General features: G+C 45.2%; 1 protein-coding gene across 2 annotated transcripts in view; it reads left to right on the top strand.

Annotated features, from left to right (window-relative positions):
- Positions 1-5,822: 5,822 nt before the first annotated feature.
- The window catches only part of kirrel3a (kirre like nephrin family adhesion molecule 3a), a 304,458-nt gene continuing 282,455 nt past the window's right edge, over positions 5,823-27,825 (top strand). Inside the window, exon 1 of one of the 2 annotated variants that reach the window (XM_088939484.1) lies at positions 5,823-6,329. In XM_088939484.1, coding sequence (XP_088795610.1) covers positions 6,239-6,329 — 91 coding nt within the window. In that variant the 5' untranslated portion in view covers positions 5,823-6,238. The remainder of the gene's footprint in view (positions 6,330-27,825) is intronic. The other variant, XM_088939485.1, reaches the window with a different exon arrangement.

Below are 27,825 nucleotides of genomic sequence, written 5' to 3'. Positions count from 1 at the left end.
TGAATAATTATAATTCATGATAACGTATAGTCATAGCTACTGTGTTTAAATAGTAAACCATTGTCAGTTCTTAAACTTTAAACCTGATGGAACTGTATATGTATGACGACTGGAAGCTAAATTGAAAGAAAAAAAGATACATACTTAGAGGAATTAAAGATACAGCATTTTTTTGGTCAAAAATCGTATTTAGTGAGTAACTTCTCTTACCTCGACCAAAACAAAGGCGTAATAGTCGGGCGGTGCTCTTTAATACTGGCGCAAAACAACAATGTGATGCAAAAGTGTTTAAAATGAGGCTCGTTTTGGCATAGTATGGTATTTTATCCACATAATACACGACAATTTTAAGATGACAGAAGACGGTGATTTTGATTCCTATCACATGGCAACGCAGAGTTTAACGTCTAATGCGTCGTGTCGCCACCGTTATTCGGGCAACGAGCGTGGACTCAGCGCGCCTATTGTGTTTTTATGCCTTGTTAAAGGTGCACCGTCTTAAGAGGTGCTGAAGACAGACGGCTTTGAACGGCAGCTTTCCTTGCCGGCAGACCGGGGGACGAACCAGGCCCACCGGGTCCGAACCAGACCGAAACACCGGGTACAGTTTCGAGGACAAGGTAGGAGGGCGCCCAGTTTCCGCCCGGAGACGAACGCCTCTGTTGCAGAATGTGGAACTCGAACATTCTGCGCGATTTCAGAGGGAACCTCTTTACTATCCGCCCTCCCGAATAACGTGCAGAGGTGCTGTAGGAAATGGCCGCGGGTTCGAGGTTATGGCTAGACTGCAAGTCCTTTCGGTGGGTTTGGATTTCATTTTTTAAAGTATACCTGTGTCACAATCAATTTTTTTTTTTAAAACCCATGTCGCCATACACGAGCGTCTGAATCTGCATACAGCATATAATAGTCTTGACAAGTGACGCTGACAAGTACGCATATCCTTGTCTCTGAGGACCTCTGTGGCAAGGTGGGCTAACTGGTTCCCAGTCCTGGTCCAGGTGACACACACACCTGCTGGGCTTCAGTCCAGCCCACCTTCATTGGATAGCTGAAGCCTTACTTGCTCTAAGAAGTTGCTTCAATTGAATATTTGAATTTCGTTTCTTGTCACAAGGTGGGGATTTTATTTCGCTTACAGAATGCATCGTTTTAAGCTCCAGCATGTTTCAGACCTAGGAACAGACAGTTCAAACCTATTATGATTATTAATATAATTAAGTCAATGAAGGGTTTGATTGTGGAACTGAGGGCTCAGCTGGAACAGAAACAACAGGTGTGTAGGTCACCAGGACCGGGATTGGGGACCACTGCTTTAACTACTGAACTACTGCCGTCCAGAGCTCAGAGCTCCTTTTCAGTGCTGCAGTAGTTCACTGCTTGTTTGGCTGTGATAGAGTAACCAGAAATGTACAGAGACAATTCTCCTCCTGTATCGACGGGTAAATGAACACAGTGACTGATGATTGCACTAAAAGATGATCATTTGGAATTTAAAAACCCACAGACAAGAAAGAAAATAATGTCAATCGAGGCACAGATAGCTTTCTCAATGAGCGAAAGCCGTGTTGCTTTAACATCACCCCGGTAGACTGTGGACTTTTTTTTTTATCAATGAAAACATTTCTAATGTCTCTGCTTTCCGAGCCAGTGCCTCCTTATTTAATTTCATTCGATTAGAACTGCCGCTCTCTGGTTTATGAGTTGATTAAAATAAAAATCAAACGCATCAGGCTTGAATTCTCTTTCCCCCTCCGGGGGCTGTTACAGACGAAGGATGTGAAAATGTCCTCCTTTAAAAGGCAACTTGATGATGGGCCTGTTTAGAACAGACACAAGTTATGTTAACCGCCCACCTCCCACGTAGTCGTTCTCGCACACAATTGCTTCGTGCTTAACGACATTCATGTGGCACATAACAATAGTATAGCGCATACGAAGGTACAGACCCGACAAACAGTCGCGTCACTTTTTATCTGTCTTGGGACTGGAGTGGCTGCCTCTTACCCTCCATGCTAGAGTCGCAAAGCGCAGCCGCTGTTCTGTTAAGTGTAGCCATTGTAAATGTGATTCTGAGTACTTAACAGTAAAGTAAAGCAAACATGGCCTTTAGCAATCTATGCAAAAAAGGACGAGTTCCTGGCTTTTCTTGGTGTGTCTCCTTCCTCCTGTAGTCATATCCTTATCCTGACTTTGGGATGGAAGGGGTCGGTATTGAAGGTAGTGTTTAGGCAAAGCCTGCCTTTTAAAAAAAAATAGCAGTGTGCTATTGATCCAAAGGAAAAGTTTAATTTCACAGTCTTGTCACCTGAAATGACTGTATCTGATTAGTTAGTGGACTCATTTATTTGAATTCTGTTTTAGTTTGGCAGCTGAATCCTGCTTCACAGTTAGAAAGGACCTTGCAGCGATTCTGACTGGCTCGTTGGATCTGAAAAGTTTCAGCACTCCTCACGCTGCGTCTCCGGGCCAAAGAGCATCGGCCTCGGGCAGATCAGGAGAACTAGGGAGCAAATCGCACAGTGAGGCGCGTGGTCTTGTTCTGTATGTGCAGAGCTTTTTAAGAGATCTCTATCCAAAAGCGGTTCTGTGTTTCTCAGGCTTGTCTGCGGTGGCCATTAAGGGATAGCTTGATGTTTTCATGCCTTGAGTTCTAAATTCTTAATTGGCTCTGATTTTAAATTTTACCCTGTTTGCAGCGTGTGTGGAGTTTGGTTTTGTACAGCATCTTAAGACGTGCGCTTGAGCAAGTCCTCTATAAATAAAATGTATTGCATTTCCTTCCGAGGGGGAAGAAGAAACATCCGCCTGCTGTTTGTATAATAAGGATTATCTTTAAATAGGAATCGCATGCACAACGCTGTTCTGTGATCCTTATGGAAAAAATAAGGCATGGCTTTTTCATATTATTGCTATTTTCTCAAAGGGATCTATTCAGCTGTGCATTGATTGCAGAATTTAAAAGGAACGTGAGATAAAAGAGGATTAAAAATGTTGCTTGTGTAAAAATAGTCAAGTCGGTAAACTAGTTGTCAGCGTACAGTGCCATGCAAAGAGAAAACACTCAAAAATAGGACATTAGGAATACATATTCATGATAAACCGAGGAAAAGCTACAGATTAAAGTAGATAAGGCACTGGTATGAGTAAGCAGCATGGAGTAGCTTAGCTGATTAGGGAGATGTGGACATTATGAAGTATGTCATGGTGAGAAGGTCTTTAAACAGGACTCAAGAATTGCATATTAAGGTCCTGTAAAAAGTTTTTACACATCTTCCTCCTACAGATTTATGATTTCCTGTTTTTGTAGAGGTTTTCCTGCCGTTTTATTAAAATATTTTTACCACTAAAACTTAAGTTTGTTGCCGTTGCTCTGGGACGCTATCGAGAACCCTGCAGAATACGTATCAAGGTACTTTGGGCAACAGCTGCTGGCTCTCCCCAGCATGGTAGATAGACTCAGTTGGAGCCAAAAAAGCTGATGATGATAAAAGAAAGGTGGGGTGTCTCTGACGATTACTCAGCAGCTCTCATGTTGGCAATTAGGCCCTTGTGTAATTTTTAGTAGGTGATTGACATAAATGTGCATGTGGAACTTTTAATTGGGCAATGACTGATGCACTGCAGCTGTGCAAGTGGGACAAAGTATCGGTCTTACAGAGCAGATGTGCATCTTCAATGCAGGCTAGTTATAATCTTGACGTGCAGCACAGCCGTTGTGCTTATCCAGTGAGTAATGTAGTGCATAACACGTCTGTTGTGCTCCGGAGAATCGGGTGTTAATGGCAAGGCGTGGGTCTGTGCCGGTTTGTGGCAGTATAATTTCTTTACAGAGTGAGTGCCTATTGGTAGCCATGCTAAAGGAATGCTGCCTGTTCTTGGTGGACTGATGGGGTAATCAGTGTGCCTTGTTCCTCTGTCCATTTCCATGTCTATTAGACTGATCTTGGAAACCAAGCTGGCCTGCACCTGGGTAGTAGCGGGGAATAAAATGTAGCTGCTGCTGTAAGTGATGTTGGAGCAGCAGGTGGCGCTCTTTCAGTGCTTTTCAGTACAGTGACGTACGCCATGCTGTCCCCTGGATGAGATGATAAAGTGAGGTCCTGACTGCTTGGTCAGTAAAGATGCAATGACACTGCTGTTAAGAGCAAGGATGTTAACACTGGCGTCCTGGTTAGATTCCACTGTGAGCTTGCACTGGCATCTAGTTGCCCTACATTTCCCCTGTAATTCAGCTGGTGTGGGAATTTCTCGCTTTTCTGCCTGATCTGATGTGAACCATCCAGGTTGATGCTGTGGGTGAAATTGGTTGTATCCTACTCTATATATAAAATGCTCTTGGATCCTTATACTCCCTCGGAATTCTGTCATATAAATGCAGCACCAGGTAATAGTGTTCAGGGTTATGAACTCAATATGGGAAGGCTGTGAGTCTTTGATGTAGATCACTCCTCTTGTACTCTCCAGCAGAGTCCTGTGTATCTGTTGGAATGATACAGTAACTACCCAGTAAAGTTGTTTTTGTCCAGTAAGAAGACAGTGACACTTGTTGTTGTTTTTTTGTTTTCTCGTCCTGATCGGACAGTTGTAATTTTAAGGTGGGGAAATGGCAGATCGCTCGTGTTTTAAGGCATCCAGAGGTGTTACAGCAGCAACTTCCTGATGGAAGTTTAAATCCCTGGGGAGTCTCCTTTAAGACACCGTGACACAGTGGTCTTCTGTTCCATTGCGCTGGTTTCTGAAAGTCGATATTCGTGGTTAGCGTTGGATGGGAGTATACACACATTCCAAGTTGGTCCATATTGATTGAGTAAACTGTACTGCTGGTTCAAGTGCTTATTTGTTATTTAAAATTCTGTGCTTCTGTTCTTGTTACATTGCTAAGCTTTCTGCACATGAATGATGCCATTTTTATTTGTCCAATACAATCGAAAACTGGCAGACACTGGCGTTTTAATTTCAAATTCTTCTGGAACAGATGCGGTGTATGAAAGTGATTTGTGTATATATACAGTATATTACCCTGTGATATGTAAAAATCACAGAAAATGAACTTCATTTATATATACAAAACTACAAAATGCTCATTAAATATCGATTCTGGCAGTATTTAGAGTGATCTGCTGGAGATCTCAGCTTTTGAAAATCTAGAAGAAAATCATTGATTGTCAGAGCTAACAAGCACCCCAGGCATACATTTACACTAAAGTTGACAAACTTTCTCCTTGAAAGTCAAATATCCTCATTTTCCAGATTTGGCTGGAAGCTGTACTTGCTTACTACCGGCACAGCGATCAGATTTCATTCTCAGGAAAACAAGACATAAGTGTTTACATTTTTTTTTCTAGCATTGATTTCTGAGCATCATACCATCATTAACTTGGCCTGTCCACTAAACAGTTCTCTGCAGATTGTTAATGCTCGTATATAAAAAGCAAAGGAAATTAAAACAAGCTGTGGGAAGACGGGAGACTCTGGCCCATTTAAAGTCGAGATGGGAATGTTATTTAAAATATTTATTAGTCGGTACAAACTTGGTGGATTGCAGTACATAATGCTGGACTTAATTCTCACAGCAGTGCCCTGTAGGATAAGCAAGGTACTTGAAAGTGTGCGTCTCACTTTAGCTGATGACAATGATGCATTGAATCAACATTGTGATACTGTGGAAACAAACAACCCAGAAGGTGGAGATGCTCTCTTTCCTCTGTTACAGGTCTGCCTTGTGGGTCTCCTTTAATTGGCACTGCTGCCTGCCTGCCTTCCCCTGGCAGCCCGGTTCCCAGAGATGAGGTCTGATTCTTTCAGCGCCCCGCTGAGGCACAGTCACTCAGGCAGGCAGGCAGGCAACCGGCTGAGGGAGGAGCAAAGCTGGGGAGCAGTCTCTGCTGTTCTGTGCCGAGCCGAGTCGCTTGCTCGCCGTGTGTGTGTGTGTCTGCGAGTGAGAGAGAGAGCCGCGCGCTGATGCTCTGAGATTGAGAATGGAACAGCGCTGAAAGAGGCAGAGAGCGAAGCCGAGAGCTCACTTCAGCTGGAGAGTAGAGCGAAGCTGCGCGCCGGGCGACTGGGGGAGAGTGGGCTTAGGGGACGAAGAGAGAATTGAGGGGGGGGGGAAAAAGAGGACGCTGAAGAGCAGAACACGACCTCATCCTCAAAAGAAAGAATAGAGGAGCTAGGGAGGCTCGAATTACTGTCCTGAACTGTAATATAGAACACCGTAGTATCTTGACTGAAGTTAATGTCTGTTCTTGCTTGCTGCTCCGTACATATGACTTCTTCTCCAGTCATGACCGGCTGCATCTTTTTCTACTTTTGGCTTGTGGGACATGGTAAGGAAACTGGTTCTACCTTCTGCTTGCCCTTAATCTCTTGTACTGTTTTATGTCTAAGATGAGCAAACCTGTATTCGTGCGTTCCTGCCTTAGTTTTCCTGGTTTGGAGGGCATGTGCTCCCAGCTTAGCTCTGCTGAAAAAGGCATGCTATTGCATACGCAGTTGGAGAAAAACAGATTAATTTGCAAGTTGCATGGAGTGAGCCTAGAAATGTAGCTGGAGGGAATCTTGGTTAATACTTGAATACCTGCTCTTATTAGGACTCTGCTGTTTTGTGTATGCCAAAAATCCCTTAGCAATCCCTAGAGCGTGTTGAAAACAGTTCAGAGAAACCTTCTGTTCCTCAGGGACTTGCAGGGATGGGAATCCATCCAGCTCAGGATAGATTGGGAGAAGGGCTTATGAATAAGCGCTGGAATGACCATACAAGACAAAATGAGGATTTGTAGATGTGGTGCTTTCAGGAACAACTGTGGCTGACATCCCCACCTGGAGAGCCACAGCATGCTGCTTGCTCTCCACTATTTCAGACGTTTTTTTATTGTTGAAAATATCAGTACAGTGCTTCACCTCTTAGCCACCAGGTGGTTTCCTCAAGGGTGGCCAAATAAACACCTGGCAAAAGAAGAAAGTAACTGAGGTGATTTTTGTGGTGTAATCCTTCAGGTTTGGTGTTGGTTGCGTGCTCGTGGTTTCTTCCAGACCTGTTCCGAGCAGTGCCATCGGTGAAGACCTGCGAGCTCTCTCTGTCCACAGTGTTGCACAGTGTTGCACAGTGTTGCACAGTGTTGCACAGTGTTGCACAGTGTTGCACAGTGTTGGCTCCTTCAGGTTGCAGTGTTGTTGTGTGTTTGTGTGCCGGCTAGCGTGCCTCACCTCCCAGTGCCATTGAAGTGAAGGGTGGCAACGCGATCTTTTATATTGGAGTCACATAGCACATATCTCTGTCTTTTTGAGGGCCGTGATTGAAAATGGAAAATTTTTCACACTTCAGCTGCTTGTCCTTACAAGCTGTTTTTTTTTTCAGTTCCTAAAGTTTTATTTTCACCGACGTGCATATGGACTTGATGAAATTAAAGCAGATGTTCTTCTACTGTACATTTGTCACACACACACACACACGTCTGCATTGATGTCCTTTCAATTTAAAACTGGCAGTTCCTAACGTGGGGGAAAATATTGCTTTTTTTTTTGACCCAGCAGGCTCAAAATATCAGCATCTGCACACTAAGAAAACATATTTGTGTGTACCCAACACATACCACTAATTTGAAACTGACACCAGTAATAAAGGTTTTAATATTGCTCTCGGCAGTGCCGTTTCACGAACAGTAGATCAAATCTCAAGAGGCTGCCAGTTTTATTATCTGTTTTTATGGGTGTAAGAGTGCGTGCTGCGAAGTTGGAGCGAGAAGAATGGTTTCAGTCTACAGCTCGTTAGTCTGCAACGGGGTTGCTGGGCTCTCTGCTGTTGCTCCCAGAAGAGCACTTGCTTCTATAGGTGAGGTTTTACAACCCCTCGTGGCCCTGCCTGCCCCCTGACATGAATGAGCCCCGTTTTACAGCAGCGCATGAAAGGGCAAACGCAGTTACGGTGAAACAGCCTTCTCGCCTCGTCCCTGGTGAAAGTACGACGTGTAAATTACAGGAGAGGTTTAATGTACGTAATTACTAGAACAGGGGATCTCTTTACAGCAGATAAGAGCTGAGCTGTAAATTTCAGCAGTGAAGATGTCAGGGACTGCAGAGTAAAAATAATCATTTTTTTTTCTGTAATGCAAGAGTTGGAGATGAACTGATAGTTCTTTTAATTCTCTTGATAGGGGGTGGTGGGTTGGGGGGGGGGGGGCTTAGTCTAGTTTCTATTGTGGAAGGTGATTTCTGTTTTCAGTTATGCCATGTTTCTTTGATTGAATCCCCATTTAAAAAAGAGAAACGTTGTTTTTTTTTTTTTGCAGTCTATGCCAGTTCAGTTTAAATCTACATGAGTGCTGCGACGTGGGCAGTGCATGTCTGAACGGTCTACGGGCAGCGTAATTAAGATGTTTTTGTGTTAACAGATTGCATGAAGACCAGTACATTCAAGGCTTCAGAAATGAAATAATAAAATGGTGCTAATAGACAGGTTGATGGATAAGGTGAGGAATTTGTAGTCCGGTGTCATTTTGTTCTTTCTCACCATAATAGGAGCTGTCAAGCTGGAGGACAGATACTTGAAGCCACTGAATTCTTGAGTTACAGCTGACACAAGGCTATATTATTTTACAGTTCAGCTCAGATGGTTATTACTATAATATAAAATAATGTCAGCTCTGCCAGGTAAACATAAGCTAACAGCCTGCTCCTCTCTTTTTTTTACCAGCCCCTTGGGAGCCCTCTTTTCCCCCTGTAGCTAATTCTTGTTTTACAAATTATTGCTCTGTTTGTCGCAGCTTCTGTCGGCAGACAGAGGGGTGGAAAAGGAGACATTTTCTTGTCTGTCACCCCCGCAAAGCAGGATTCTTCCTCCGTTTCTCTCTCAGCGATGCCTTGTCTCTGTGAAAAATGAAGTGCGCGCGGAAGCTCATCTTTGTGCCACAGAGGTCACTCTCACGGGCTCCTGTCAGACAGTTGTCAAAGGCTGTCATGAAGCCTCACCTAAAAACCTCTATAAATAAACATGGGAGGTCGCGGGGCTGTGAGGCAGCCTGAAGAAGTATGCTGGCATGTTAATTAATCTGTGACAGTTTAACGGTACCGCTATTATCGGTGAGCTAATGAGATCCTTTTTGTGTCTTTGATGTCTTGGGTGATAAAAGATGGGGCTAATCAGTGTATTTTGAAAGGATATATTCATTTCATTTCCATAGAAAAACAATCCCTGTGCATAATCCCACAAAATGCGTTTATGATGAATAATTTCTTAAAATAAGAAGCTGCAAAGAGTTGATGGTTTTCCTCGCACTTCTCATTAGCACTGCGGCCCCTAGCTTTCCACACTGGGGGCACTGCTGCACCACAATCCCCACGCAGTCTCTCTCTGTGCCTCTTCCTCTGTCCCCCTCCCCTCACCCCCACCCGCCTCTTTTTTTCCCTCTCCTCACAAGCACACGTTCGCCATCCCTAATGACTCTCCTGCAAGCTCCACACATCGGAGTTTTAAGTCGCAGGATTCTCATCAGAGCTCATTTTTAACCTGGTAAAGCAGCCAGGACTTCTCCTGGAGTTTTTTTTTTTCTTCTTTCTTTCCACTGTGAATCCCAATCCTGTAATTACGCGGTGGGAACACTCTGAAAACCCATGTTTAAGCAGTTGAAGCCGTTGGGAGTTCGAAACGAGTGATTGTTGACCCATTCAAATTTATTGGCGATGGTGGCGAAGGACGTCTGCTGTTCCAGGGAAAACCTCGTTTTCTTTTTGGGCAGAGGCGTGTTCTTTTGATGCCGTTCTCCCTTCTCAAAACCAATTACAGGAGGGCTTGATAAACATTGTGCCCTGTAAATTCTACCTAGGACTAACATGCAGAAATGAGCATAAATGTAAACACAGCACTGACCAGGCAAAATCACATCATTTGTGAATTAGACATGTAGCGTTCCAAAGTGGTGCGGGCCTCCTGTAAGAGTGGGGATATTAGAAGTATGGATTATGTTCCGTTTTTTTTGGGCTGATCAGTACTTTTAATGACGGGGAGTGAGAATGAGATGAACAGTGCGAGTGTGTCGCTTTGGGCTCTGTTTGTTTGCGGGGATGGTTCCAGCAGTTGGCCGCCAAGCCTCTGACCTCCTGCTTCCCTCTGTGCCATGTCAGCCGGTGCCTAATCCACTGCAACCTGGAGTGGTTAAACTGGCTATCTTCGGGCTGCTAGTTTAAATCTTGGTAAATAAGTAAATAAACAAAACTGAAAGGCTGGCCGTGAAATCTGAAGTCCATCTGGTCTCCTTTTAGTTTGCCTTTGTGGCCTGAAAAACAAAACATTTTCTGCAACCTGGCTGTTGTCTGAATCGATAGGCTATGCCGAATGAAATTGGGTTACATGCACTGGGTGATGTTCATTGTGGAAAGCAGGGAGAGAGATTCTCTTGTGCTGGGTTAACGAAGCACAAACCTGCTGTACAGGACATCTATGTTCACGTCTAGATTTATTCCCTTTGCTTTGTGATATTTTCAGAATTATGGATTTTGATTACCTTCTTGAATTTTTCTCCTACCAAAACAGGTAATAAAGTACCACATTAAAATGTGCAGCAGAATAGTCTCTGATTGTAACTACAGTGCATGCATGTAATGTAGACGCATGTAAATCTAACCAGATTCTTTAAACAATATGCTAGACAGCTGGTTGTTTTCCCTCAAAAACATATTTGCATTTACTAATGTATTTATGATGGTACTTCTATGAAATCATAGCCATTAAGCTTCTTCAGGAAATAAAAAACAGAATCCCCCCCACCCCTCCCTCTTCCCTCTCTGAGAAATTCTGCTTGGATGTCATTCCCATGGGATAAATTTATCCAGATTGGGGCACTCTCGGCAAAGGGAATTATCCTGGATTACACGCTGGCTGGGCGCAATATTAAGTAATTCAACCAGATGCTGCTGTGATCGTAGGTCACCTGTGGAGTGAAGATTTCACACTGGCTCCTCCTTCGACATATTTATTTGATACCAGCCTTTTTATTTAATCGTGTTCCGGTTTATGCGGTCTCCCCCCACCCGTCCCCATTCTCACGCTTCTGCAGGAACCTCTTCGCGGTCCTTTTTGACAAATTTCAAGATAAATTAATGGCTTTGAAATTGCCACTTAATGGACGTAAAACACAAGCAGTGTTGTTTTTGTCTGTGCATTTCCACTTTACGAGCCTCAGTAAACACTTTGCCTGGGACCGGGTGGAAGTGATCGCGCTTGCAGAATGCAGACTCCATCTTCAGCTTTGCCTCTGAATGCAGAAATGCCATGAAGTATACAATTCATTGCCTTATCCATCAAGAGCTTTGACCTCTCTTTTCGCAGAGTGTTGAGGATGTTCTTTTAACGATCACGGAGCTCTCTCCAGGGCAATCCGTCACTGAACCTGAGAAATAAGATAAAACTTGCAGTTTGCGGTGAGCTCATCTTAGCTGGGGTGGAGTTATAGAAGATTACTTAAGACTCTTCATAAGAACAGGGCAGTGCTATATTTTAAGAATATTGTAAAGTGTTTGAAATATTCTAAAAGCTGCATCTTTACACGTTGAAATTCAGGGTACACTTCAAATGTAATTTGTCACTGTAATTTTTAATCAACACCTTCTCCCAGTTTGATTTTTTTTTTCTCCCAGAGAGTAATTGCTTTATGGATGATGTTCATGTAAGATGATTGTATGACCATCTGCTCAAAAGATTATGGTTATGGTCTCCAGTGATCTACTCTATTTTAACCGGAGATTTAGGGTTTCTTCAAAGAATTAAAAACGTTCTTAGCAGATTGAAGAAATGACCTTATGAGAACTTTAGTTTCACAGCAATAAATTTTCTGAATGTTTCTGAATAATTTTACAGCGATAAAGAGCTCTGAATGTTTGTTTTTTTTTGCTGCTGCAGGACAGGGTTTCTCAAACCTGGTCTTGGGGTCTCCTCTGTGCTTCCTTGTATTTCCTCTAATTCTTTTTTAGACTTGTTTAAAAACAACTTGATTAACCTCGATCAAGAAAAGAACCCAGGAGGTGCAGGAGTACCCCGTTACTAGGAGGCAATGCATTTAATATTATACATTTATTATCATCATTCAGCATTTTCTTTACTGGTAACTGTTCGTTAAAGCATGGTCTCCTGCAAACCGTTTCCTTGCTGGTTTTTTTTAAGTATTGCACCTCCATTCTGCTGTACTGCTGGGGTCGTACTCCAGGTGGGCGTTTTCACGGTGTGAAATGTACTCTTTTGACTGGGAAGGGAGCGTGGAAAGATGGGGGTTTGGTGCTCGTTTCTGACGGTCCCGCTCTGAGCTGTGCGGCCGGTCCTGCGGGAGGCGCTTTCAAAAGGCTCAGCCACGCCGGGCAGTCGTGTGTGTGTGTGTGTGTGTGTGTGTGTGTGTGTGTGGGGGGGGGGGGGGGGGGGTTGCTCTGCCACACCAATTAAGGCTGCAAAGCTGGCTCTGCAATATAAATGCAAATCAGCCTTTTAACTTGTGGGCTGGGAATGAAGAGAGAAAGGAGCATCTCACCTGTGGATAAGTGTGTGCTTCCCTGCTATTGTAATAGGAATGCATCTGTCAGTAAACACTGTGGCGATCAATAGCGTGCCGCACCGTGGGAGGCTTGTCTGTGGCCGCGTTGTGTTTTATTAGCGGTCGCAGGTTGGAAAGCGCGTTGAAAACGCCTCTCGCGTCCGGCCGCGTCTCCGCGGACAGGTCCACCCCGTCATGAGCGGCTGGCTCTTCGTCGTGCTGCTGCTGCTGCAGGGCAGGACGCACTCGAGCGCCCTGGGGTTAATCCTGATATTTGAGAATTTCTTCAGGTGCGGCGCGCGAGCGGGGGGAAGGATATGCGCCCTGGTTCTGGAGAGGCCCCGGCGCGGATTGAGTGTCCGATGGGATTGGGGTTGCGGATTTGGAAGGCTCTTCCAAAATAGAAACAAAAAAGGCAGCTCTTCCCACCGATGCCGAGTGTGGCGCCGAGAGGAGCGTCTGCACGGGGCCAGAGGGTGAACTGGCGTGGCCCCGTTGCTGTACTGCCCCGCTGGAGTCCGGACTGCCTGCCTTCGGGCCCAGTCACGTTGGACCGTGCCTCCGTGTCTCACAGGGCTGGGATGTGCTGGGCTAGACTGCAGTCGCACCGTGCCGGAGGGTGGCTTCGCAGTGCCTGTTGGAGGACGCAGAAGAGCACTTGCCGCGCCGCCTTGGGCACGTGCTGGGCAGAGTGCAGCCCCCTCTGGAGACCGTCTTTTCCCCCTTTGCCCCTCAGTGGCCTGACTGCTCCTGCGGTGCTGCCCCACAGAAGGGGCAGTTTCCTGTTCCCATTCAGCGTCACAGCAGGTCCCAGACTGCAGCAGCAATCCTGCCCTAGCTGCCCCCCCCCCCCTGTTCTAAAGTGTCTTTCTCCGCCTCTCCCGAGGAAGGCTGCACCAGCACCCTGCCTGCTATATCTGTCTCGTCGACTGCCTGTGTATCCAGCCACATGCCCACGTGTAGCTGTTAAGTTGTAGATTTTTATCATAGCAGGTATCCGGTGAAGTCCCAGAGGCTGGTTTTGCCTCTTCTGCCTCATCTGTAGCTGACTAGCTGACATGACCAGGCCAGCTCGCACCTCTCTGACCCATGGGATTGGGATTGGGATTCCCCTCCTCGGCAGGCTTTTTTCTTCAAAGCGCCGTTTTCCCCGCTTCCTGTCCCCGTTCGAATCTCGTAGGAGTCCAGCGGGAAGTGTGTGTGTGTGTCAGAATGCAGAAAGCTGGCTGTCAAAAGCGGGGAGACGGCTGTAATTGATGGGCTTTGCTCTGAAAAGGAACGCGGCCCACACAAATAAATGACAGATTAGCGCGCTTAATTGTCTCGTTCTGCGTCCGTCATCCTTCCTGACATGATTATAGTGGATCTAAGGGCTGTGTCTATTAGGAGGGCTGGGGGGGGGTTAGATATTCTTGGGGCAGCATTGACCGAAACCAGTGAAGTAATGATCATGTGTGCATTAATGCATGGCAAGAGCAGTGTGGATAGTGACACCCTGTGGAAGCACTTCAGCTGAGTTTTCAGTTTATTTAAGCATGGAATTCCTCAGTTCAGTTCTCAAGTTTTTTTTGCAGGTTACAGAAAGGCCGAAGGTAATTGTTATTCTGATGGTTTCTCTATGTAAATAACTTTTCTGAAGTGTGGTGCCATGACAGTTCAAGGATTTTCTAATGTGAAATCATTTTTTTTTTTAATGATTTGAACCCTGTTAATTCCTGTTCGCCCTGCACTCCTGCTGTACGAGTTCAGTTACAGTTTAATATTCTGAAATTTGTATTGCATGTGGCATTGGAAAATGCTAATGGAAGATGGGGGCGGTGCAAATAAATGTTTTTTCTCTGTGCTCAGACCTGTTGACAGGGGGGTTTAAATCTGGCTCTGGTGCTGAGGAAATTGATGTTGGTTGTTGCTCAGTCCCAAGGGGACATTAGTGCAAATCTCAAAACCACACTGAAGTCATCACAGTTCACCACTCTCTCCTGGCTGTGGACCAAAGACTGATAGCCTTGTGCTCATTGACACTGCTGTGCTGGTGGCTGGATAAAATGGAGCTGAACTGTTTGTATCTGCAAAAAAAAAGAAAAAAAATTGAATACTGTTAAAGATGTCCAAAGCATCACTGAAGACTGGGGATGAGATGCTGGAGGAGATTTAAAAAGAGTGGATTGATGAAACTGAAAGCTTCAAGAAAGGGTTGATAATCTTTGCATGAAAGATTGGATGAAAAGAGAGAACTTGGAAAGGGGAATGCAGTTTAATTTATCTCCTTATCTAAGTGATATCACACTGAGGGCCTTATAACGAGGGGTGAGTGTAGTCTTATGAAGGCATAATGTCAGATCAGATTGCTAACGGATAGGACTGAATTGTATAATATTTTTTCAGGATCAGCCACTGCAGAGATCTCTGAAATGATTGCTGAGAATAAAGTAATCTCATGAAGTGTGAGGTGCAAAATCACAGATGCATCAACTACGCTGTTTTCTCTTTGTCCTCGGAAACAGGTGACCAGCTGCATTCAGGCACGACAAAAATGCGGTTTCTGCCAGTAGTCAAGCGTCCTTTTCCTGTTCCTTAACCTTTTCCGAGACCTCCTTGCGCTCGCATGTAGGGATATGTAGTTCTAATTGAAGTTTTATCTCGTTATGTTTCATCAAATCATCACGTAAAATCTATGTCTGACAGCAGCAGTTGCCTGGGAGGTGTTCTCATTAGGAAGGTTAGCGTTGGCGTGTTCTTCCTGCGATACGGCACGTGCAGGTCTCGCATATTCGGTGACCCTCGTTCGAGGTATGTACAGTAGGTGAGCCAGCTGCTCTCCCTTCTGAGGAGGGGGCTCTGAGGTTTTGTGGTGCCTCAGAATGCGTTCTCAAATTGTTGTCAGATGAGATCAAACCAAATACAGCGTCCACAAGACACAGACGGGGTCTGCTGTTGGTGCTGCTGTTTCTCTTCCTTAGACTTTTATTTTTTGACTATAGATACTGTCTTCTATTGTGGAAATTTGTTCTTGGCTTCTCCCATAGAAGTATAAAGTACACAAGCAAAACATAAGAGTCGCATGAAATCACAACAGCGGTATGTAAATAAATGGATAAAATATTTGGGGGGACTACATTTACTTACTGTACATGCATTGAGCAGTTTTATTGCAGAAGGATCAAAAGATTTCTTATAAATGTTTTTATTTGGTACCGTATACCGTCTTCCTGATGGGAGCACTATGAATTGAGAATGGAGTGGATGTGTGGAATCAGCTGTGATGCTTTTTTGCCATTCTGAGAACTGTATTATGATGTAACTCGCAGGTCTGGGGCTGCTGTTTCCCACTTATTTTCCCTGCCACTTTCACAATCCTGGACAGTTTGGTTTTGCTTTCCAGCCCCAGGTTATCATACCACACTGTCATGTTAAATGCCAGGATGCTCTCAACAAGGCTTTTGTAAGCCATCTCTTGGACATTTTGACTGACATGAAAGTTCTTCAGCCTTTGAATTAAAAACAGATTCTGATTTGCTTTCTTAAAAATGTCCTATATTCTCAGTGTAATCAATGCATTTTCCCAGATATTTAAAACTCTATAAGATGCGTAACTGTTCCATTGCACTCTAGAGTGTTAGGACTAAACCTTGTTGTTGAATTTTGTGGAATTCATTTTGATTCAAAGACCTTGAATCATGTGGCCAATATACAGTAAAAGTTTTAATAGAGAAATAGAAGGGTGGTTCAACCTTTTATTCAGTCACATCTTGCGTGTCAGCAAACCACAGTTGTTCTCTCCGTAAAAGCTGCAGGACAGTTGCATCATGGGTCCTTCTGTCTTGAGTCAGCATTGAGATCATCTCTGACTTTCAGATACCTGATCCTAATTGACCAGTAATGACAGAAGTCGTTGCCCCGTTGATGGCTATGTGAATATTTAAAAAAAAAGATCTGAGATTCATTGTTCGTGAAAATGTTTTTTTTTCCTTTCAAAGGAGTCAAAGGCTGTCATTTTCTTGACAGTGGTCCTTGTGTACACGCTGTGTAAATTATTTACAGCCTCTCATTAAAAAGCACTTTGCAGCAATGCGGCGACAACAGGCTTCAGCTTTGCTCAGTGTTTGTGTAGATGGTGCTGAATGGAAATGTGTAAGATCAGCGCCATGAAGCCCCCGGCTCCTGCAGTCTGGAGACTCTCATCCAGATGGACGTACTGTAGCCACACCGCGTGGTTCGACTTAACTTCAAATGGGCCGGGCTTTTCATCTTCAGTAAACTTTCATTATTCGGAATGTACTTCTCCCAATGGATGGCTTCCCTGTGAATGCACAGCCTGCTCCTATTCCCATCTTCATTGCTTACAGTATGTGCAGTACGCTTCTAGCCTTGGGAATGTGAAGTGAATTGATCGACTTTATTTTCTAAAGACCCTTCTATCAGTGGACGATGTATCTCCAGTCATTTCCTTGAAGAATATCATCCCTTCTTATCTTAAGATCAAATGGTTGCAGTCACTTTAAACAGGATATTGCAAGTACAAGAAAAGCGAAATGGAAGCTGGTGTATGTGACAGTATTGCACTTTTTTCTTACTGTGTGTTTCTACTGTACATAGCATGCACTTTCAATGCCATGACTGGCTTGTGGGCCAGCGTTTAGGAGCGAATCACAATTTCATTTTATTTTTGCAGGGATTTTTTTGGGGGGGAATGCAATAATCCAGGAAGAGTGCATTTTAGCATTATCCGTAAACAAATCAATCCTTGTTGAAAGCCTATGTGTCATAGGTATGTCAGCTATGACCTGCGTCTAAACAATTCAGTGTTGGAACAAATGAATCGAATAAGGATGAGTGAGATCCCGGTTTTTAAAACATTGTTTTGTTCTCAGCTCAATTTTGGACCTGAGGGGTAGAGCAAAGTTTTTTATTTCTTATTTTTGCAGCCCTGCTGGTCTCTTGTTGGCTGCCAACTGAACAGACAAGTTAGTGTTTCCTGTTAGAACCCCAGGATGTTCAGCACACCAATGCCAATAAGCACTGTTGGATCTTCATGTGCGAGAAAGTGGCCTTGACTGTTTGAACCGAAACTGAGGTTTGGGGATGTTGTAGCATCACCACTTTTGCAGATGTTTTGGGAAATCTAAACAACTTTTCTTTTTTTCTGAAATCCAGAATCCACTCTGTAAACATCCTAATTTATCATCAAAATAGCTTCTGTGATGAAGCGATTTGCCATTAGCGGCTGTTCTTGACATGGCCATGGGATCTAGCAGCAAAAGTTCAGCAGTTTTATTCTTGTTGGTACTGCAGCGCTGCGCTGTGCAGGTGGGCAGTGTCCAGGCTGATCAGCTTTCTCCTGCTCTTTGCCCCCACATGTCCAGAAGCTAGTCTTGTTGATGTGCATCTCTGACCAAGTTCAGGAGAAGCTCTTCTCACGCTGTCCTCTTCCTCCTCCTCCGCCCCCCCCCACTTAGAAACAGGACGCTCTATCTTTAGTTTTGCAGTGCTGCAGTCCTCGGGAACGTCTTGTCTCTGAATAAAAAATGGACCCGGAGCTGCAGCGGCCCAGTGAGACCTGAACCAGATTTCAACCCAAGGTCCCGGGAGGTGGCGCGTGTGGCGTCCAGGCGGGAGGATCCTGGGACTGGACTGCGGGTTTCGGCCGCTGCGGAATCGGAACGCTTTTTAAAAGTAGGGCAGCTGCCGGGGCAAGGATGTGGCCTGGAAGAGAGAGAGAGAGAGAGAGAAAAGAAAGCGAGAGAGAGAAAGAACATTGCATCATTAAGAAAGACAGTTCTAATAAATTAAGGCGGCGGACTGCTGAGACCAAACAGCCTAATGGAAATAAAGTGCAAATTATTATAACCAAAAGAGCAAGGGGAAAAAAAAAGTTGCGAGAGGTGTCTCTTATTGCAAAGGCAAATTACCACTTGGAAAATGAAAATGTTTTTTTTTCCCCCATTATTATTTATAATGAAAGTGGGAAAAGAAGAGAGATTAATTCTTCGCCGGAGATGTATGCCTTCCCCCTCCCACCCACCTTGCTCAAAGAAAGCCATGCTCTACTAATACTGCGCGGCTTGAGAACGCCTGCGAGCATATGTCATTAAAATGCTTAGACATGTGGAAAGGAGCGCGGGGAGATGGGCGAAAGCTGAAAACTGGATGTCTGGGTAGAGTTTGTCAGATACGATCAGGGCGACCCTCCCCCATAGTAAAGCTCCTGCCATGTAGAGACACGGGATAGCATGGGCGGGGAGTGAGATGTCTGAGTCGCGGGTTTATTTACCTAATTCATATCAAGAAAGCCTGAGCCCTGACAGCACCCCGACTGACCTCAGGAGAAACGTCTGTGCCGTCTTCGTCGTTGCTGCGGAACTGTCGGATGTTCTAGGAAGATGCCTCCTTCGGGTGAATTTAATTTTTCTTTTAAGGAGGTGTGTGGAGCCTTGTGATTCTGTCCCCATACCCCCCCCCCCATGTTGATTTAAATCGGAGTTCGTAAAAGATCTATAGAGATACGACAAACCCCCAGTTGCTGCCAGTCTCCGGCTCCCCACGGTCTAAACACAGGCCTGTAGCCGATGATGCATGCGAATACCCCACTGCCAGCGCAGCAGCTGTTTGGGTTAGTGTGGAGGGGCCAGGTGGTCATTTCCTCGAGCGCACCCAGTTAAAGACAATTGCAATGGAGTTGTTGCAGTTTCATTTGCTGAAAAAATCAGATTAAAAGCCGTTTTAGCTTTTGGAACGAACACTTCCAGCTTCTGACAAAATGTTTCCTCTTTTTGCAATGAAAAGTTCAGAATTCTCTGACAGATTTGAAACGTTCGGGGAAAACCTACCTAAGCTCTGAGCTTTCATACAGCAGTTGAGAAGCACGTCCATGTTCAGAAGTTCACAAAGCCAACTTTTTGCATCTAACAATTGTGTGGAGGTACAGTATATCTGAACCCAAGAACTGCTGACAAGGATAAATGCACTTAATACGCTATCAGATTGTGTACATTTTCTGGAGGACACGAAAAAGTTAATGTCTGAGGTAGCAGAGGGTGAAAACTCTGTACGTAGGAAAAACTACAGGTTAGTAGGGTTGTATACCATGGACTAATGGGTCATTAAATGTAATTTTGCTGTGAGCAGAGAAGAAAGTTGGGGGAATTGTTACTATGGATGGTTCAGGGCAAATATAAATGGAGCATGGTACAAGTATTGCTGAAACAGTGGAGGCTTGTTCACAGACGTTGCAGAAAAGCTGGGAAAACCCAGAACTAGGCTTGAGGAAGCCTTGGAACAAGAAATAGATTTATTCCAGGCTGAAAAGAGAAGAAAGAAAATGCAACGTTTCGGCTGTGGAGCCTTCTTCGGTTGTGAGGAAGCCTTGTTAATCCCAAACAATTACCGATTTGGGCCAGCGGGCGTGCATGATGTCAGCTCCACCTCTTCGGACCTCTCTGTTCCCCCTCGTCAGCGAGACTTCCCCACTGCGAGGCGTGGTGCAGCCCGAGGAGCTGGGAGGAGACCTGCTCGGCCAACCCAGGAAGAAGAGGACCTTCAGCCTCTTCAACCCACCAGCATGAAGGGGGAGAGGTGGAAAGGAATGGGGGACCGCGGTGGTGGCAGGTGGGGGGGGAGGCTGAGGGAGAAACAGGGAAGGAAGGCGACTGCAGCGCAGGTGCCAAGATGAGTTTGTCATCGTGGGAGCGGACTTGAGGAGAGAAGGAGACCGAAGACACTGAGCTTCCTGAGGCATGGAGTGTCTGTCATGCAGATTAAGCTGCTTCAGAGAGTGCGAGTTGGGAAGTTGAATGGGCGCGTGCTGGGGCTATGCCTCTGCAGCTGTGCATGTTGTGAAGGAATAAAAAAAAAAAGTGTTAAAATTACTGTGCATCAGAAAACCACTTACCTTGTCTAGGGGTTTTAAATACATTCGGTAATAATGTTTTTCCTTCTCGCAGTCTGAAACTACTCAAGCCATTTTGAACTTTGCAGAACACGATCTCAAGTCTCCACAAGAGGCCCATAAAATGCTTTTATTATTACTATAACACGCAAAGAAGCTAGTCGTAAAGTTTCGCCTTCAGGGCTTCAGAAGTATTGGAGGGGAGGTGGGATACAGAAGCGTGTTCCCGTGCTATGAAGAAGAGGCAAGCTAGAGGAGAGTCGTAGCATCCAGACTTTGCAGGAAAATGTACTTGTGGTGCTTTTCTGGACAAAAAGAAGGCTGGCTAGGCTTTGTATAGTGTCCTATCCCCAATCAGGATATAGTCTTTTCTTGCCCCCTGTGCTTTCAGCTTGGTTTTCCCTGGTTACCACAGACCTTCCCTGGAATAAGCAGCTTTCTGATAATGGATGACTGTGTGTGTGTGTGTATACTGTATATACTGTACAAGTGCATATCTTCTGGTGAAGTCCTTCCTCTTGCCCTTTGTCTTCACAAATTAATGTTAATGTTTGTTTCCCTAGCAGCAAGGTCCTTCTTAATATTTCCGCATCACCTGCCTAAAAGTTTCCCTCAGGTGAGCTTCTGTATCATGCATAAGCGAGATTAAACAAGGCACTTCCTGGCGCTCTTGTTATGCTTTGAGTTCTGCAGAACAGCTAGTCTTTTTTTTTTATCTTCCCCTGTTTTAACATGCGGCTTGCACCACTCATCAGATCCTTCTCATTCATCTGGGAACAGTGATTCTTGGAGAACCTGGGACTTCAAACAGATTGGTAACTGGTACAGAGCTGTGCTCAAACTGGATAGGAGCCCTGAAAAGACAATGCAATGAAATATGGAAATCGAGCAGGGTAAACGGCTCAGATAACGAGTTTTAAATGGTATTTGAAATGGGTTGCATTTTCTTTTTTTCTTTGACCTTCTAAAGCTGGTTTGTAGGAGATAAGTGTTTTTTTTTTCTTATTTTAACTAGAATTGGCTGAGATTCCGTCATGTGTCTTGCATACTCAACAGAATCGGAGAAGTGCTTGAAAATGACTCATTGGATGGTATTCCTTCGAAAAGGAACAAGAAATTCCCTCACTTCATTATACTTTATACAGTGTTGTATTTATCTAGATAATCTTAACAGGGGTTTTGGCGAGTAAAATGGATGGTGCTACTGTTTCTGTTAATTTTTTTAACACTTACAAGGGACTTTCAGACACCAGCTTTTTGAACAGGAAACCGATTTGAGGTCTTTTCATCCTGAAAAGAGAAGATGGAGGGTATTTAAAATCTCAATTGCCTCCTCCACACCCCCCCCCACAAGAACAAGACTGCCCTGCTCCATAACATCACAGATGGTTGAAGCCGTTGCCAAGAGGAGTTTTTCTGACAATTTTACAAATTCCTGCAGCCCTCCTCACTAGGAAGGAAGAGTGGGCTTGAAGAAGCAGATTTTTGGGCTGCAGCGATTCCTGCATGCAAGTCAGGATTTCAGAAGGGATCTGGTACCCTCAAGAGCAGGGGGGTGGTTTTTTTAGGGTCCATGCTTTTAATGAAAGCTGCCCACCCGCCCTGGCCCCTCTCTCCTCCCTCTCTCTCATGTATGGAAATCCTGGCGTTTCAGTCTTCCAGATGCTCTCGTCTAGAGTTGTCCTGCTAACATTGGGACATCCACCTTACAGATTGTAACGCACCAGACAGCTGAAAAAAGAATTCTGACAAGAACAGCTATAAACAAAAAACAGCATTCAATATTGCTTATTTTCGATGCTGCAATGCAGTCCATGTCACTTCATTTCAGCAAAAGACTGTAAATATGATTATTTATGCAAATGTGAACCGCTGTGCTTTACTACAGAGTCTTTCAACTTAATTTTGGTCATTTTCTCGCTCTGTAATGCAGTTTTGAACGGTGCTGGTCACCACTGGGGTGATCGGTTTTCAGAGTTATTAACCGACGTTTATAAGTTAAAGTATCGATTGGGGAAAAAAGTGCATGAAATGATCTAAGGGCTTCAGGTCTTTGTTGTCTTGTGCTTACCTTTGCAAAGTGAAAGTGATTCCCAGCAATCAACCCCTCCATCCATTTTGTGAATGCTTTATCCAATACAGGGTTGCACGCTGGACATTATCCTGGCAAGCAGCAGGCCCACGGCAGGCTACACCCTGGATGGGATGCTGGCCCATCGCAGGGCACGCGCGGACAGAGAGACATACTGTAGACACAGAAACATACATGCTGACACCGGCACCTGTTTTCCCAAAAACCAGCTAACCTACCAGTTGCTCTTTGGCCTGTGTGAAGAAATCCTACAGGAAGCTCCTGAAGGAAACCCACGCAAACGCAGTGAGGAGATAAAAATTCCATGTGGATCGCATCCCAGGAATTAAAACCAGGCCCCAGTTTGGTTTTCTCAGCCATCATGACATTGTTAAGTTGTTTAATACATATGCCATGTGTATATTTGGAGTTAATTATTCCTTTGTTATCAAAGAGGAGAGAATGAATTTATTCCATTATTGTTTGTTGAATGCTATCCAACTCGGCATTTGTAGAGGAAACACCAGGAACCTGAAGGGAGGATTGATTGTGAAGCATAATAGGCAAGGTCCTGTGTGATAAAAACAAATGAAAATGGAGAGATTATATTGTGATAACCAGCCTGCTCTGCAGAAGAAAGCCAACTGAGAAAACTCCCAAGATTAGCTTGCTTGTGCTGCGCCCGCTCTTGGTAGGCCAGTTATCTGTCTCTGCTTTCTCATTGGTTCGTAAACGCGCAGAGCGCATTCTTTGTGTTCCAGTGCGTGTATTTGCCAACGTGTTGATGGTGGCTTTTCAGCTAACCTGGTTCATCTTATAAGTAGAGTGCCCAGATTAAAGTGCTGCATTTAAGGCGGGGACCTAAAGAGGATTAAAACCCTGCGTTAATGGTGTAGTGTGTAAAAGGGTGCTTGAACCCTGAGCGACGGGGCTCAGATTAGGACGGTTATGGCTGCCGTCCCGTCATATGTGCCGTTTTTAACGGGTCTGTCCTTGACGCCCATCACAGAAAATCATGGCTCTAGTTTCTTTCCTTTATTTGAATTTCCCATTCCTGGTGGATCTATAAGAGATAAGCGATGACTTTATCAGCCCTATACAATTTCTTGCTTTAGGAATTCATCTTTTCGCAACCCCCCGCTTGCTCTCCATGAGACACACAGACAGGGAGAGAAGCTTGGGGTCAGAGCGCAGGGTCAGCTATTGTACAGCGCCCCTGGAGCAGCTGGGGTTAAGGGCCTTGCTCAGGGGCCCAACGGAGTAGGATTCCTCTGCCGGCTGCGGGATTTGAACCGGCAACCTTCCAGCCCAGTGCCACCGCTCCGCCTCCGCCTCTATATCGATCTAGGAGATTGATATAGAGCTCCAACTCCAACTTACCACCCTGATGCTGTCTCTAATATCTGCTTCCTCTTCATTGTGAATGACTGATTTTGAGCCAAGAGAGCCGCTAAACCTCTCCTTAATCAGGTACTCCCACCACTTAGTAGCTTAATCAGTTAGATTTGATTGTTGAGGCACAAATGTCTCAAATCTCCTTCCCTTTAATAGGTAGGACAATGGTACGACACAGTAAATATAAACAGGGATGCTTAGTGCTAGAGAATAAAGATAGACAAGGTCAAGAAAAGTCACCTTGAGTTGAGCTGTGATGAGGTAATTCTGGAAAGCTTTTAAAAAGGGAGAAAGAAAACGGGAAATGTGAAAGGGTGTCTCTCCCCCTACCAACTCTAAATCTTGCACGTTAGGGGACTCCATTGCTGGGGATTCAGAGCTGATTTGTTGTCCGAGATGAGCTCTACTTCCAGGAAAATGAAACAGGATGATGGAGATCAGTGACAATGCGAGAGGATAATCACGCCCAAATCACAGCCATCTGGTCTCAATCTCTGCCGCTATCCCCGCGCAAAGCTGCCAATCCGTCCCCCTAAATCCCTAAATCCCCACAATCTGCACCACTCAGTTTACTGGCTGCATAATCCCCTCGCCCACTCTACAAGAACCTGCCCCCCCCCCCCCCCCTCGCAAGGCTGTTTTCCTGAACTGCAAGCTCACCAACTCCCCCACCCCAACACCGGTTTCAGCTGACTGTCCTTCTGGCGTGACTTCCTCTTCGCCCCGAGCAGAACCAGAACCGTCTGGCTGAACCCTTGGGTTGCCGGCCTCTCGCTTGTAACGCGTGTAAGCGGCTTTCGGAAGACCGGAAAACAACAGTCGAAAAGGACTGTGGCTTCCCGGCTCCTTCGGGGGAGGCAGGGGGGGAAAAAAAAGTCGCAGAAACGAAAGATCTTCCAGATCTGTCTGGGGATACTTGCTGGGTAATCTGATGTGGGAGGAATATTAAAAAGGGCGCAGCAAAGCCTCAGAAATCTGGATTGCCGTTAGAACTTATTAAAGCCAAAGATCTTGTCTTCAGCGACAGCTGTAGGCTGCCAAGCTGGCAGCTTGTGGAAGTGTGGGCTGCCCGGGTTGATCCTTCTGGCCTCCGTGTGTGATCAAGCCCAGTGTTCTTGCATCCTCTTGCGACGGGCCGCGCTCCAAATTTACGTCTCCTTTGCGAGGCTGTAGCACGGTGGCGAGTGAGACCCCGAACCCGAGCTCAAGCGCGAAAGTGAAATATGTTTGTGGCTTTTCACTAGTAATAAATCGTTCCCTTCTCTTTTGCTACGGAGTCTTATTGCACGAGTCTTGTAGCGAGCAAAAAAAAAAAAAAGTGTCATTGCAGTTCACTGCTTAAAAGGAAAGATCCCTGCTTTCTCAAAAAAAAACATTTTTGGGAATTTTAGTTTTTAACTTTCAAATATGGAATATTTTAACGGTATCACAACATGAATATCTAGAGGCGAGACAGAATGTTTTAAAACTAGCATTGTTATTTAGTTTAAAAGTCTGAAGAGCAAGGCACCAGTTAGACTCAATTATTAATAGTGATAGCAGTTAACGTATTAGTAATGACTATTGGAAATAATCTGTATTCAGCGGAGTGTTTACATCTCTGCGAGGAGAACGGAAGGAGGAGCAGTGATTTTAGAGGTGGATGGATGGGACGGGGGGGGTAAGAAGACAGCCTGTCATGAGTGTGTGTGTGTCTGTCCAGGGAGAAGGAGAGAGAGAGACACTGTAGGAGCGCGATGCTGTTTGTTCGTCCACGGGGACCATTTGACGCAAATAAGCGCAGTGTTGCATTTAGTCACCAAGGTCTGCCTCTTCCCATCGGCTGCCTTGAAACAAACAGAAGTTAAAAAAAAAAGATTCCCACTGGTGTAGATAAAAACAAATGTGCAGTAACTTGTTCACTGCTGAGAGGATGGAAGAGTGTGTAAGAGTGGCGCGTCCAAATTCGAGACGCCTGCTAGCTCAGGGCAAGACTTGTGGCGTGCGCTTCTAGAGAATCCTGCTGCTGCACAGCCCGGCTGTCACACGGGTCACGGACGGACCATGTGCGTTCCAGGTGTGGCATGGGCAAGGTGGGCAAGGAAGCGCTCGTGTTCTGAAGCAACAGCCTTAAAGGTCATTTCCACCTATCTCGGACCCCGGTCTTGGAGACGAGAGGAGCCACGTTCCATCTTGGGCCAGCTCCAGCGACGTGAAACTTGGCGATTCTGCGCCACTTCATAAGCGGTTCCGATAACAGCTCTAATCTGCACGGCGCGTCACTCCCAGGCATTTGCGTTTTAATCTTTAAAGTTCAATATTTATGCTTGTTAAATGGGCATGAGGTCCTGACTTGCGCTGTATCGAAGTGTGCTGGCTGGCAGTGAACCCTTTGGCTCCTGGGTTCTCCAGGCCATTGGCACTTGGACCCTGACTCAGAGTTAGCCGTCAGTAGCCCAGGAGGAAGGCTTTCATTATTCATTTATTCAGAATCCACATTTTTCTTTGTGTTTTTGCATACATTGCTGGAATCTACAGACACATTTATTCTGTTCTGTTTTATAATGGTTGTCACAGTTTCAGAGGCAGTTAGTGGTGGTTTTGAAGGCACGCAAGGAAAAAAAAACACAAATTCCCGATAACTATATATTCAACATCGAGCAAAGCTTTCTACGCCTCACGAGAAGCTCCTTTTCCCTTGATATGAAATCTATTGATTCCGTTTTACGGACCTAATATAAACTAAACATGAAATGATTTTAATTTTTAATCCACCCCAGATTCATGACACGTTACTGAGAAGTGTCCCAGATAGTTCTAAAACTGACTTTTCATTTCATTTTTGTATTTATGAGATTCTGCATATATATATATTTAAAATATTCATGCCCCCGGGTTACTAAGGCGGCCACGCTTTAGTGTAAAAGACAGTTTAATAAAAGCTGGAACTCTGAGTGTGTCCCTTCACCACCACCTCAGTGAGCTGTGCGGACAGTATGAAGGAAAGCCCCCAATTAAAAATAAGTCACTTTGCTTTGTAGACCACCCAGTCTGGGAGCAGCGGGTCTCGGAATTTGTAAAACCCGAGTGGGAAGAGGGACCGGAGTTTGAGGATAAGGTGGGGCAAAGCCGTTCAAGGTGGGAAGAAGAAGAACCTGCCGTGTTGTGAAGGCGAACTTACAAGGGGTGTTGGTCTGAGGAGGAATGGCAGCATTACGCTATGAGTGGGGCGCATCATTCCCGTTTAAATTTTTCATTCCGCACTTTTGCGGAGAATGATCTGTAGGGATTACCTGTTCTGGAATTGGTGTTGTTGTGTTCAGACAGATTTGAAGAAAACCGTCATCCCTCCTGTGCCAGGCTGCAAAACGGTTGGTGTTTGCAATCGTGGAAGTCCTCCACCAGGTCAGCGTGGGGTGGGGTGGGGAGTTCCTCAGGATCAGTGATGATAGAGGGACATGGGGACGACCCGAGGAGGTTTCAGGGTGGAAAGGCGTGACCTGCTTCCTTACACCATGTGGGAATGTGGGAGTCTGTATTATGGTCTTCGGAGGGGTTTGCTCCTATTTACACTGAGAATGTGAGCTCTGCCGGACCACAGGATGCCCTGGCACAGGGGGGCGCGTTGACTCAAAATCGGGGATGACGGAGGGTTAATGAATTGATTTAACAGACTGCGGGCCAGTGCATTCTGCCCGTATTGAAACAAGAGAGAACAGCAACTGGACTTCAGTCGTAGCCCAAGTAGGACAAAAGAGCCGATGGAACTGGCTTGGCCTGTCATCCTCCGTTCCCCTTACAGACCTGGGAGAGCTGGGGGTGCAGCCAGAGAGCCTCTTAAACAGGGCAGTCAGTCTTGTAAAGCAGCCCCCCGTGCACTGAAGTGAAGTAGGATTAGACCGAAGAGGAATTGAGACAAATGTGTTTTTACAGTATGTGTTTTTTTTTGTTTTACGTGTTTTCATTTTTCAAAGCAC

The sequence above is a fragment of the Atractosteus spatula genome, chromosome 22 (assembly GCF_055471065.1).
Source record: "Atractosteus spatula isolate fAtrSpa1 chromosome 22, fAtrSpa1.hap1, whole genome shotgun sequence".
NCBI classification, from domain to species: Eukaryota; Metazoa; Chordata; class Actinopteri; order Semionotiformes; family Lepisosteidae; genus Atractosteus; species Atractosteus spatula.
The sequence above is the reverse complement of the archived record's forward strand: the minus strand, read 5'-3'. Positions and strand labels throughout refer to the sequence as shown.